General features: G+C 43.0%; 2 protein-coding genes across 4 annotated transcripts in view; one reads left to right on the forward strand and one right to left on the reverse strand.

Annotated features, from left to right (window-relative positions):
- SLC45A4 (solute carrier family 45 member 4) overlaps positions 1–12,368 on the forward strand; it is a 104,785-nt gene that overhangs the window by 79,293 nt on the left and 13,124 nt on the right. The window lies entirely within an intron of this gene.
- Positions 10,150–12,368, reverse strand: part of DENND3 (DENN domain containing 3) — a 61,382-nt gene continuing 59,163 nt past the window's right edge. Inside the window, exons 21-23 of one of the 3 annotated variants that reach the window (XM_059902326.1) lie at positions 12,190–12,308; positions 11,971–12,105; positions 10,150–11,849 (exon numbers count right to left, since the gene is read on the reverse strand). In XM_059902326.1, coding sequence (XP_059758309.1) covers positions 11,646–11,849; positions 11,971–12,105; positions 12,190–12,308 — 458 coding nt within the window. In that variant the 3' untranslated portion in view covers positions 10,150–11,645. Of the gene's footprint in view, positions 11,850–11,970; positions 12,109–12,189; positions 12,309–12,368 lie in introns of all 3 variants that reach the window. The other 2 variants (XM_059902325.1, XM_059902324.1) reach the window with 2 other exon arrangements.

The following is a 12,368-nucleotide window of genomic DNA, read 5'->3' on the forward strand; positions in this document are numbered from 1 at the left end:
GTATGAACAGAGGTTTTTGTTTGGGGTGTTTCGTTTTTATCGGAAAATCAGAAAAAAAGTTGTATTTATGTGTATTTACCTTATTTATTTTCTGTCTATCTAACCTGTCTGTCTATCTATCATTCTAAAAACTCACTAATTTGTGTTTCTGGGAAGTATGCTTTAGGATTTTCCTGGGAGTGGGAGAAGAAAAATTTATTAGTGAAGAGAGTTGAATTCTTAGAAATCTCACATTTGGCTTCAAACTCAGTCTAGAGGACACATTGGCTTTAATTATAAAGCTTTTATATGCTTCCCATTTGCACAGTTCTTTTACATCATTCTGTTACGTGCTTGATTCTGCCAACAAAATGGAGAGACTTATAATGTTTAGATCAGGAAACTGAGCTCGGAGATACCAGAAGGTGGACACACAGTGTCTTTTCCAGGCCCTTAGAAATGATAGAAAACACACATACGCACTCTCCAAGACAAGAGTAGGTCCTGGAAGGGTGGAGACCAGCAGGATCCTGAAGAAGGAGACCCAGCCTGAAGGACCACAGAGGACTTTTGCCAAGTGGGGTGGCGGCAACTAGCAAGCATACCCACCACACGCCCTCCTGGCGGTAGGTGACAGGTCCAGAGTGACACCGTTCCCGGCACAGCTGCTGCAATGCACATAGGAGACTTCGGACTCGGCTGGGTCTGCATGGCACAAAGTGAGTAGACCTTTGGCGTCATCTCGTTAATCTGAGCACTGTGCATCAGGAAAGTGTATAATTCAGGATTAAGCATGATTTGCCTCCTTTTTCTCTTTTTTTTTAAAATTTTTATTTTTATTTATTTATGGCTGTGTTGGGTCTTTGTTTCTGTGTGAGGGCTGTCTCTAGTTGCAGCAAGCGGGGGCCACTCTTCATCGCGGTGCGCGGGCCTCTCACTGTCGCGGCCTCTCTTGTTGTGGAGCACAGCCTCCAGACGCGCAGGCTCAGTAATTGTGGCTCACGGGCGCAGTTGCTCCGTGGCATGTGGGATCTTCCCAGACCAGGGCTCGAACCCGTGTCCCCTGCATTGGCAGGCAGGTTCTCAACCACTGCGCCACCAGGGAAGCCCAAAACTGACTAATTTTAAGTGTGCCATATGATAAGTTCTGATAAATGTGTAGAGTGTAAGCAGCACCGCAAGCATGATATAGTGCTTCAAAAATTCAAACACACGTCGGGTTAAGAGGCAACCCTGCAATTCCACTCCTAGGGATATACCCAGGCGGAAGAAGACACATGTTCACATAAAAACTTCTGTACACATGTTCACGGCAGCACATTTTGTCCCCCCAAGAAGTTCCCTTGTGCCCTTCTGTAGGCGTTCCCTTCTCCCACCTCCTATACATGACAATCACTCGTTTGCTTTTGGTCACTATAGTTTTTGCCTTTTCTTGAGTCTCATATAAATGGAATATAATGGTATGCAGTGTTTTGTGATTGGTTTCCTTTATTTAGCATAATTTTTTTTTAATTTGTTTATTTATTTTTAGCTGTGTTGGGTCTTCGTTGCTGTGCGTGGGCTTTCTCTAGTTGCGGCGAGCGGGGGCTACTCTTCGTTGCAGTGCAGGGGCTTCTCATCGTGGTGGCTTTTCTTCTTGTGGAGCACGGGCTCTAGGCACGCGGGCTTCAGTAGTTGTGGCACTCGGGCTCAGTAGTTGTGGCGCACAGGCTTAGTTGCTCCGCGGCATGTGAGGTCTTCCCGGACCAGGGCTCGAACCTGTGTCCCCTGCATTGGCAGGCAGATTCTTAACCACTGCGCCACCAGGGAAGTCCCTAGCATAAATATTTGAGATGCATCCATATTATTGCAGGCACCGTGAGCTTGTTCCCTCTTATTGCTGAGTAGTATTCCATGAAATGAATGTACTGCAATTTGTTTATCCATTCAACAGTTGATGGACGTTTGGATTATTTCTAGTTTTTGGTTATTATGAATAAAACTGCTGGGAACTTGTGAGTAGGAGACTTGTGTGTATAGTAATGAAATGTACATTTTCATTTCTCTTCGATAAATACCTGAGAGAGATTGGTGAGTCAAACGACCAGCTGGTGAGTATGTATATTTTTAACTTTATAAAAACTGCCAAACTCTTTTCTGATGGGTTTGAGAACGGGCTCTACCATTTTGCGTTCCCACAGTCACACGAACGAGGGCTCTGCTCTCTTCACATCCTTGTCAGCATCCTAGTCAGCGTAGTTTAAAAAATTTTAGCCATTCTATGGGTGGTGTAATGGCGTCCCATTGTGGTTTTAATCTGCATTTCCTTAAGATGTTAAGCATCTTTTCCTGTGTTTGCAATTTGTATATCTTTAGTGAAATGTCTAACCTCGTTTTTTTGTCCTGTTTTTTAGTTGGTTTGTTTTCCTTGTTGAGTTTTACGGATACAAGTCTTTTATCAGATATATATTTTGTAAATATTTTCTCCCAATCTGTGAGAGAAAGCAGTCTGCCTTGTTCCTGATTGCACAGTGAAAACATTCAGTCTTCACCAGTAAGTACAGTGTTTGCTGTGGAGTTTTTGGTAGCCGCTCTTTACCCAGTTGAAGAAGTTTCTTTCTATTCCTAGTTTGCTGAGAGTTCTTAACATGAATGGATGTTGAACTATGTCAAATACTCTTTCTGAATCTATTGAGATGAACTTGTGTTTTCTCTTTTTGCATTTGTTAAGATGGTGAATTACATCAGTTGGTCTTGAATATTAAACCAACTTTGCATTCCTGCGATGAATTCCACTTGATCATAAGGTAATGTCCTCTTTATTTATTGCTAGATTTGGTTTTCTAAACTGTTTGTAAAGATTTTAATGTTTATGAGGGAAATTAGTCCGTATTTTTTTTCTTTGTAATGTCTTGTCTGGTTTTGGTAGCCAGGTAATGTTAGTCTCATAAATGAGATAGTAAGCATTCAACTCCTCTTCTGTTTTTATGAAAAAAATTATCGTAGAATTTGTATTATTTATTCCTTATATATTTGGAAGAATTCATTGGTGAATTTTTTTGTGTGTGTGTGTGGCTGTGTTGGGTCTTCGTTTCTGTGCGAGGGCTTTCTCTAGCTGCGGCAAGAGGGGGCCACTCTTCATCACGGTGCGCGGGCCTCTCACTATCGCGGCCTCTCTTGTTGCGGAGCACAGGCTCCAGACGCGCAGGCTCAGTAATTGTGGCTCACGGGCCCAGTTGCTCCGTGGCATGTGGGATCTTCCCAGACCAGGGCTCAAACCCGTGTCCCCTGCATTGGCAGGCAGATTCTCAACCACTGCGCCACCAGGGAAGCCCCTTGTTTGTTTTTTAAGTGAGGTGAATTTACATACAGTGACACGCACAGGTGCAAGTGTGCAATTCCATGAGCGTTTTGACAAATACCTACACCTGAGTAACTAACACTCGATCTGCATGGAATAATTCCTTCATTCCAGAGAATTCTCTCTTGATGTCTTCCAGCTCAATCCCCCACACACCCCATACCACAAGCAACCACTGATTATGAATTCAATCACCATGGACTGCTTTTGTCTGTTTTGAACTTCTATAAATGGAAACAGTTTGTAGCCTTTGTGTCTGTCTACTTTTGCTCAACATGCTTTTGAGAGTCATACACATTGCTGTTAGTTCCTTTTTACTGCTGTATAGAATTCCATTGTGAGGATATATCACAGCCATTTTCCAGTTGATGGGTGTTTCCAGTTTAGGGCTGTTACAAATAAAGATGCTATGGACATTCTCATAAGAGTCTCTCTGTAGACATACGTTTTCATTTCTCTTGGGTTAAAAAAACTAAGTGTGGTATTGTGGAGTTGTAGGGTAGGTATGTGTCTAAAAGAAACTGACAAATAGCTCTCCCAAAGTGGTTATGCTATTTTTATCCAGCAGTGTATGAGAGTTCCATTTGCTCAATAGCCTCATCTTTATTTGCTATCGTGAATCTTTAATATTAGCCATTCTAACGAGCACCAAGTGGTATTTCGTTGTGGTTTAATATGTATTCCCCTGACGACTAATGACTTTAAGCATCTTTTCAAACTGGCCAACCATATAGCTTCATTAGTGAAGTATCTTCTGCCTATTTTTTAATTGAGTGTTTGTCTTCTTATTGATTTGTAGGAGCTCTTTATATATTTTGGATATAAGTCTTTGTCGGATGTAGCACTGTCAATATTTTCTCCCAATCTGTGGTTGCTCTTTTCACCACATTAATGGTGTATTTTGATGAATCCAATATATTAACTTTTTCTTTTGTATTTAGCACTTTTTGTATCATTTCTAAGAAATCTTTGTCTATACCAAGGTTCCAGAGATATTCTCCTATGCTTGCTTCTAGAGCTTTATAGCTTTACATTTAGGTGAACCACCTTGAATTAAATTTTGTGTAGTGAGATAAGGGTTGTACAGTGAGATGAGGGTTGAGTGTTTTTCTCTTTTCCATACATTTATCCACTAATTGCAGCACTGTTTTTTTTTAAAAGAATTTGCTTAGTGAATTGTCCTGAAATTTTTGTTGAATATCACCTGACTGTACACTTATGTGTCTAGGCCCTACATTTTGTTCCATTGATGTGTTTATCCTGAGTCTTAATTACTGTATCTTTTAGTAAAGCTTTAAATCACATAGTGTGAGTCCTCTGGCTTTGATCTTCTTTTTAAGGGTTATCGTGACTATTCTACTTTGCATTTCCAAATATATCCATATGTCTATATCGATATTGTACAAGATGTTAGTTCTCTCCAAGTTGACCCAGTAGATTCCATTTAATCCCAATCCAAGTCCCAACACAACTTTAATATATATTGACAACTGTATCTATTGTAAAGTTGTGTTGGGACTTGGATTGGGATTAAATGGAATCTGTCGGGTCGACTTGGAGAGAACTAACATCTTTACAATATTTACCCTTCCAGTCCATTAACATGGTATATCTTTTCATTTATTTAGGTCTTTTAAAATTTCTCTCAGCAATGTTTTTGAATTTTCAGTGCACAGGTCTGACACATCTTAAATTTACTCCTATTTGATGTGTTCTTAATGCTATTGTAAATAGTATTTTTACATTTTCCAGTTGTTTGCTGTTAGAATTTGTTTTCTATTGATCTTGAGCTGTGACCTTGCTAAATTTGCTTACCTTCCTAATTGAAAAAAATAGATTCTTTTCAGGATTTATGTAAACAATCATAATTGCCTGTGAATAAATGTACTTTTCCCCTTCTTTTATTTTTCTTGCCTTACTGCCATGACTGGAACCTCCAGGACCATGCTGAGTAGGAGGGATGAAAGTGAACATCCTTGCCTTGTTTCCAATCTTAGAGGGAAAGCAATTAGACTTTCACTATTAAGGATGTTTTTTGCTGTAGGTTTCTTGTAGATGCCCTTTATCAGTTTGAGGAAGTTCCCTTCTATTCTTAGTTCGCCAAGGTATTTTATCATGAATGTTTTATTTTGTCAATTTTTTTCCTGCATCTATTGAGATGATCATTATGGCTTTTGTCCTTTATTTTGCTAATATGTTGAATTATATAGATTAGTTTTCAAATGTTAAATTAACCTTGTATTCCTGGAACAAACACCACTTGGTCATGCTATATTATCCTTTTAAAATATTACTGGATTCAATTTGCTAATATTTTGTTCAGGAATTTTGTATCTATGTTCATGAGGAGAACTGATCTGTACTTTTATTTTCTTGTAAGATCACTGTCAGATTTTAGAACAGGGTCATGCTGGTCTCCTGAAGTGAGTTGGAAAGTGTCCTCCCCTCCTGTATTCTTCTGAAAGTTTCTATGGAATTTTAGTATTCCATCCTTAAGAGTTTGTTAGAATTCACTAATGAAATCAACTGGGCCTAGGATTTTCTTTGTGAGAAGGTTTTTGACTAAAGTCAAGTTCTTAATAGATATAGGAATATTCAGATTTTCAACTACTTCTTGCATTGGTTTCATAAAGTTGTTTTTTAAGAAATTTATACATTTCATCTAAGCTGTCAAGTATATTGCCATAAAGTTTTTCATGATATCCTTTTGATGGCTATAAGATATCATCTTCTATCTCATTCGTGATATTGGTAACTTGTGTTTGCTTTTTTTTTTTTTTTTCTTGATCAGTCTTGCTAGAGTGTACCTATTATTTTTAAGAACCAATTTTTGGCTTTGTTGATTCTGTTTTCCATTTCATTGATATTTGGTCTTATCTTTATTATTTCCTCCTTTCCTTGTTTTGGATTAAATGTTTTTATTTTTCTATATTCTTATAATGGAAATTCAGATTGTTGACTTTAAACCTTCTAGTAGAGGCATTTTAAAGCTATAATTTTTCTTCTGAGCACTGCTTTAGCTGCATCCCATCAATTTTGAGATATTGTGTTTTCACTGTCATTCAGCTGAAAATATTTTATAATTTCCCTTGTGATTTTTTTTTTTTTTCTTAGACCCATGGGTTATTTGCAAGTATGTTGTTTAACTTCCAAGATAATTTTAATATGGAGATTTTTGTATAATTGTTGCTGTTGATTTTTTAACAATTAATTAGAGGTTTTTAAAAAATATAATTTATGGGCTTCCTTGGTGGTGCAGTGGTTGAGAATCTGCCTGCTAATGCAGGGGACATGGGTTTGAGCCCTGGTCTGGGAAGATCCCACATGCCGCGGAGCAACTAGGCCCGTGAGCCACAACTACTGAGCCTGCGCGTCTGGAGCCCGTGCTCCACAACAAGAGAGGCCACGATAGTGAGAGGCCCGCGCACTGCGATGAAGAGTGACCCCCGCTTGCCACAACTAGAGAAAGCCCTTGCACAGAAACGAAGACCCAAAACAGCCAAAAATAAAAATAAACAAATAAATAAATAAATTTTTAAAAAAAGAAAGGAAATCCTTTAAAATATATATATATATATATATATATATATATATATATATATATATATATATATATATAATTTATTTATTTATTTAGGCTGCGCCAGGTCTTAGTTGCAGCATGCAGGATCTTTACTTGCAGCATGCACACTCCTTAGATGCAGCATGCAGACTTCTTAGATGCGGCATGTGAACTCTTAGTTGCAGCACGCATGCGGGATCTAGTTCCCCGACCAGGGATCGAACCCGGGCCCCCTGCTTTGGGAGCGCAGTCTTACCCACTGGACCACCAGGGAAGTCCCTGAGTTCTAATTTAATTTTGGCATGGTCTGAGAACATTTTCTGTGACCTAAATCTTTTCCAGCTTGTGGTCCAGCATACGGTCTAGCTTGATGAACACCCCACGTGCACTTGAAAAGAACGGATATTCTGCTATTGTTGGGCGTAGTGTTCTGTAATGTCAGGTCACATTGGTTGATAGTGTCGAATCTTTTATAGCCTTGATAATTTTTTGTTTGCTTGTTCTATCAGTTCCTGAGAGCAGTGTGTTAAAATCTCCAACGAGAGTGGATTTGTCTGTTTTCTCCTCCAGTTGTACCATGTTTGCATCACATGTCTTGAATCTCTATTACTAAATGCGTATACACATAGGATCATTATGTCATCTTGATGTACTCACCTTCTCATCCTCGTGCACATCCCTGTTTGTTTCTTGTAAATATACCTTCAGTTGAAGTCTGTCTTGACTGATATTAACAGCTCTACCAGCCTTATGCTTATCATTTGCAGGGTATACGTTTTTCATCCTTTTGCTCTTATTCCATTAGCATTTTTATATTGAAAGTGCAGCTCTTGCAGATGACATGTAGTTGGCCTCTCCCCTGTGTGTGTTGGTCTCTTATTCTAAGGATGCTTGTCTTTGGGTTCAGGACCATCTCATCATGAGATCTTAGTTATATCTGCAAAGATCCTTTTGCCAAATAAGGTCACAATCAAAGGTTCCAGGGACTAGGACATGGACATATCTTTCTTCTTCTTTTTTTTATTTTATAAATTTATTTATTTTGGCTGCGTTGGGTCTTCGTTGCTGCACGCGGGCTTTTCTCTAGTTGCGGTGAGTGGGGGGGCTGCTCTTCATTGTGGTGCGCGGGCTTCTCATTGCAGTGGCTTCTCTTGTGGAGCACGTGCTCTAGGCGCGCGGGCTTCAGTCATTGTGGCACGTGGGCTCAGTAGTTGTGGCTCGAGGGCTCTAGAGCGCAGGCTCAGTAGTTGTGGCTCGAGGGCTCTAGAGCGCAGGCTCAGTAGTTGTGGCTCGAGGGCTCTAGAGCGCAGGCTCGGTAGTTGTGGTGCACGGACTTAGTTGCTCCGCGGCATGTGGGACCTTCCCGGACCAGGGCTCGAACCCGTGTCCCCTGCATTGGCAGGCGGATTCTTAACCACTGCGCCACCAGGGAAGTCCCTGCAAGAAATATGATACAAACATTTGCAGGCAGCAGCAACAGCAGGGCAACTCTGCCTGGTTTTCCAACTGTGCCCTCCCTAGTCACGTGGATAAAACACCTCTTCATCTTCCTAAGGAATCCCCTAGAAATGGACCAAAGTCATGCACTTGTAATTCAGATGTTACAATCACATCCAATACGAAGGTTGTCTTTGAGAACAACCAGTGCATTCGCATCTTCTGAGAGCAAATCATAAAAATATTCCCTGTGACCAGGGAGTGGGTTGAGCTTTTGATTGGCGTCGTGGAGCCGTGCCAGCCCCCAAACCAAGCCTTCTTGTCTATTGTCTGAAATACGGCTGGAGAGCTGAAGTTATATTAAAGTAAACGAGCTTCTAGTTCAAGATAAAAACTTTTTTTTGGTACCAATTTAATTCCGGTTTCTAAAGCTGAGGTAGGGAAGGCATCATTGTCTGTTTAGTGGATTCTGGCTCATTTTGGGCCTTCCCACGACAAATCATTCATCGTGGAATCTCTCCAAAGCACAGAGGAAACACCGAAGGCATAAAAGTGCCCTTTTCATTTCCACAGACTCCACTGGCAAGATTCTTTTTACATAAATACAGAGCCATACACTTGCACCAGCCAATTTATTCCCCTTTTAACTCCATTGTTCACCTCTTTTTCCTCTTTTATATAAAGGATCATTTCCTAAAAGCCTCTGACTTTTCTGTACTCATTTCAGTTGCAATCACTGTCGAATAAGATCTTGGAAATTATCACCAAGAATAAAGGAAATGAAAAGTCTGCATTAAAGTAACTTGACAGGTGCTTAGAATGCATAAGAACAAATCCAAAATGATCCTGTATTAATTTTTTTCAGTGTTAATATTTTTCTTATTGAAGTATAGTTGATTTACAGTGTTGTGTTAGTTACTGCTGTATAGCAGCAAAGTGATTCAGTTATACATACATACACACTTTTTAAAAATAATTCTTTTCCATATGGTTTATCATAGGATACTGAATACAGTTCCCTGTGCTATACCGTAGGACCTTGTTGTACATCCATTCTATATGTAATAGTTTGTATCTGCTAATCCCAAACTCCCCCTCCATCCCTCCCTCAACCCTCTGCCCCTTGGCAGCCACAAGTCTGTTCTCTGTGTCTGTGAGTCTGTTTCTGTTTTGTAGATAGATTCATTTGTGTCATATTTTAGATTCCACATATAAGTGATATCATATGGTATTTGTCTTTCTCTTTCTTACTTCACTTAGTATAATAATCTCTAGTTGCATCCATGTGGCTGCAAATGGCATTATTTCATTCTTTTATGGCTGAGTGATATTCCATTGTGTGTGTATGTATATATATATATATATATACCACATCTTCTTTATTCATTCATCTGTCGATGGACATTTAGGTTGTTTCCATGTCTTGGCTATTGTGAATAGTGCTGCTATGAACATTGGAGTGCATGTATCTTTTTGAATTAGAGTTTTGTCTGGATATATGCCCAGGAGTGGGATTGCTGGGTCATATGGTGCTTCTATTTTTAGTTTTGTAAGGACCCTCCATACTGTTCTCCATAGTGGCTGCATCAATTGACATTCCCACCAACAGTGTGTGTGTGTGGGGTGGGGGCTCCCTTTTCTCCACACCCTCTCCAGCATTTGTTATCTGTTGACTTTTGAATGTTGGCCATTCTGACCGGTGTGAGGTGGTACCTCATTGTTGTTTGGATTTGCATTTCTCTAATAATTAGTGATGTTGAGCAGTCCTGTATTATTTTAAAGCGCCGCCACCAGTTAATGTTGGATAAAGTAAGGAAACTGGACAGCAGTGTTTTAGTAAAAAAGAGAATTTATTACCAACGAGGTGAAAATACCTGGTTACATGTGGGTTGGAATGCAATAATTTATGTGGATTTCTGACAGGCTTTTACTCTAACTTTTCATGTGTTTACAGAAGCAGAATTCCACCTTCTGCCATTTGCTGCTGGCCTAGTCTTCCTTCTAGAAGTCAGTCAGGGAACACCCCCCCCCCCCCCAGAAGGACAGACTCGGGGTGGGGGTGCGGATTAGGCCGCCTGGCTGCTCTCCGCAGCACAGTCTCAGAACGTTCCGAAATGCCAGTCAGTGATCAGACCGTCCAGAATGCTTAGGTCCCGCAGAGCCAGCCGGAGGCCCGGCCAAAGCTCTCACCTGGGAGGCACTGCAGATGCCTCTGAAGCCTGGCTGTGTGCTGGGGGCCTGACAGAGACCCTCACAGACCTCTCAGGGTGAGCGAGGTCCGGCGTGATGTCTGTCCAGGTCCCCAGAGCCCAGGGGGAGGGTCCGGCAGCCAGCCCCCTGTGGCAGAGCGCGTCATGGGCCCACAGGGGACAGGCCTCGGGCCTTCACGCAGTGCAGCCGTGCCAAAACCTCCCTCGCCGACAATTAGGGGACGAGAGCTCAACGGTAATGGTAAAAATGTACAAAAGGTCCCTTTTGCAAATATTTATAGCTAGTAAGATAAGAGCATAGCTAGTAGTATCCTCAGTTAAATAATAAGGCACCACCTACATATACATACACGCTGTGCACCTAGGATGCAGATGCAGCGGAAACGGACACGAGTATCTGGTGAGGGTTTGTCTGTGCTATTTTAGATGGAATGCCGACCTTTGGTCAAAAAAAGTCTCTAGGTTTTTTCATTATAAAAAACGTTGCATTAGTTAAAAGGAAAAAACCCAGCGCTTGCGTCAGCTGGCCCAGCCCTGTCCAGACAGCCTCAACCCAGTGTTGTCCCCCTCCCTGGGCAGGCGCGGGTCACCTGCTCTGTCGGGGGACAGCAAGGGCAGGCGCAAACCTGTTCAACCACAACGTGCTCATTTAAAATACACCCCTTCTCGTGAGCTTTGCTGGGAACAAGAGGTCAGTGTCTGGCTGTCGGGCTCCTGTAAGTTAAGTCTGGTGCTTAGTATTTGGTGAGTGAGTGAAGTGGAGGAAAAGCTAGACCCGAGGTCTGCAGGTCACGGGTGCTCCGGCTAAACTGCTCCCGGATGGCCTGGTGCTGGCCCAGGTCGTGGTTCTGGAGCCGTCTAGACTGCACAGGGTGACTTCTCAGCAGAGTCTGCCTGACAGGCACCCCAGCCTCAAACGGTCCAGTTTAATCAGCTAAGTCCAGGAGAGAAAGTGCGACACTATCGGTCTCGTAACTGAGGCCAGAGAGCCAAACAGGCCCCCACAGCAGGGCCCCCCCGGTGCCCCCCACCCCAGGCTCAGACCCGCCTTCTCTGGGGAAGCGCCAGGAGCCGGCAGGAGGCGCATCCCTCGCTCACAGGGCACATGCGCCCTCGGTTACTCGACCTTCCAGATGGCGATCTTCCCCTCCTCGCGGCCGGACCCGCTCAGCACGTATCTGTCCTCCGCGGAGCACAGGGTCTTCACCGTGTCCGTATGGGCCACCAGCTCCTTCTCCACCGTCTTCCTCTCGGCATTGATCACGTAGATTTTCCCCTTGGATCTCCCCTGCGACAGCCCTGTGCCGCCCACCCAGATCTGCTGAGGAGAAACGGGCACCGCACAAGCAGCCCACTCAGAGGAGTACGGTGCTCCCTCGGGCACCCCCTGACCCACGTCCTTCCCGGCCAGGCCTTGATCAGCAGCCCTGGGGCCGCCTTACCTGCTTCTTCACCCTGATCATGCAGTTGATCTTGGAGCAGTCCTGCAGGTGGATCCTCTGCGGGGGCTGGGCGAGGTCCTGCAGGCTCCAGGTGTAGATGTCGTCGTACCCGGCACAGGCCGCCCATAGCTGCTCCTGCTAAAGCGGAACGGGTCACGACGCGGGCGGCGGCAGCCCAGTGGCACGGGGGCGCCAGCCCAACCTGACGCACTGGGTTACCTCGGGCACGAGCTGGAAACCCAGGAAGGAGGTGCTTATCTCTTTAAAGTTCTCGCCGATCTTCAGTTCTTGATGAAGAAATCCAGCCGTGGTCAGGACCACGATACTGTTACCGGTACCTGCAGGACGGAAGAGCCAGCATGAGGGGCAGGCAGAGCGAACTCGGAGCACAGGGATGA

This window comes from Balaenoptera ricei, chromosome 17 (assembly GCF_028023285.1).
Source record: "Balaenoptera ricei isolate mBalRic1 chromosome 17, mBalRic1.hap2, whole genome shotgun sequence".
Lineage (NCBI taxonomy): Eukaryota > Metazoa > Chordata > Mammalia > Artiodactyla > Balaenopteridae > Balaenoptera > Balaenoptera ricei.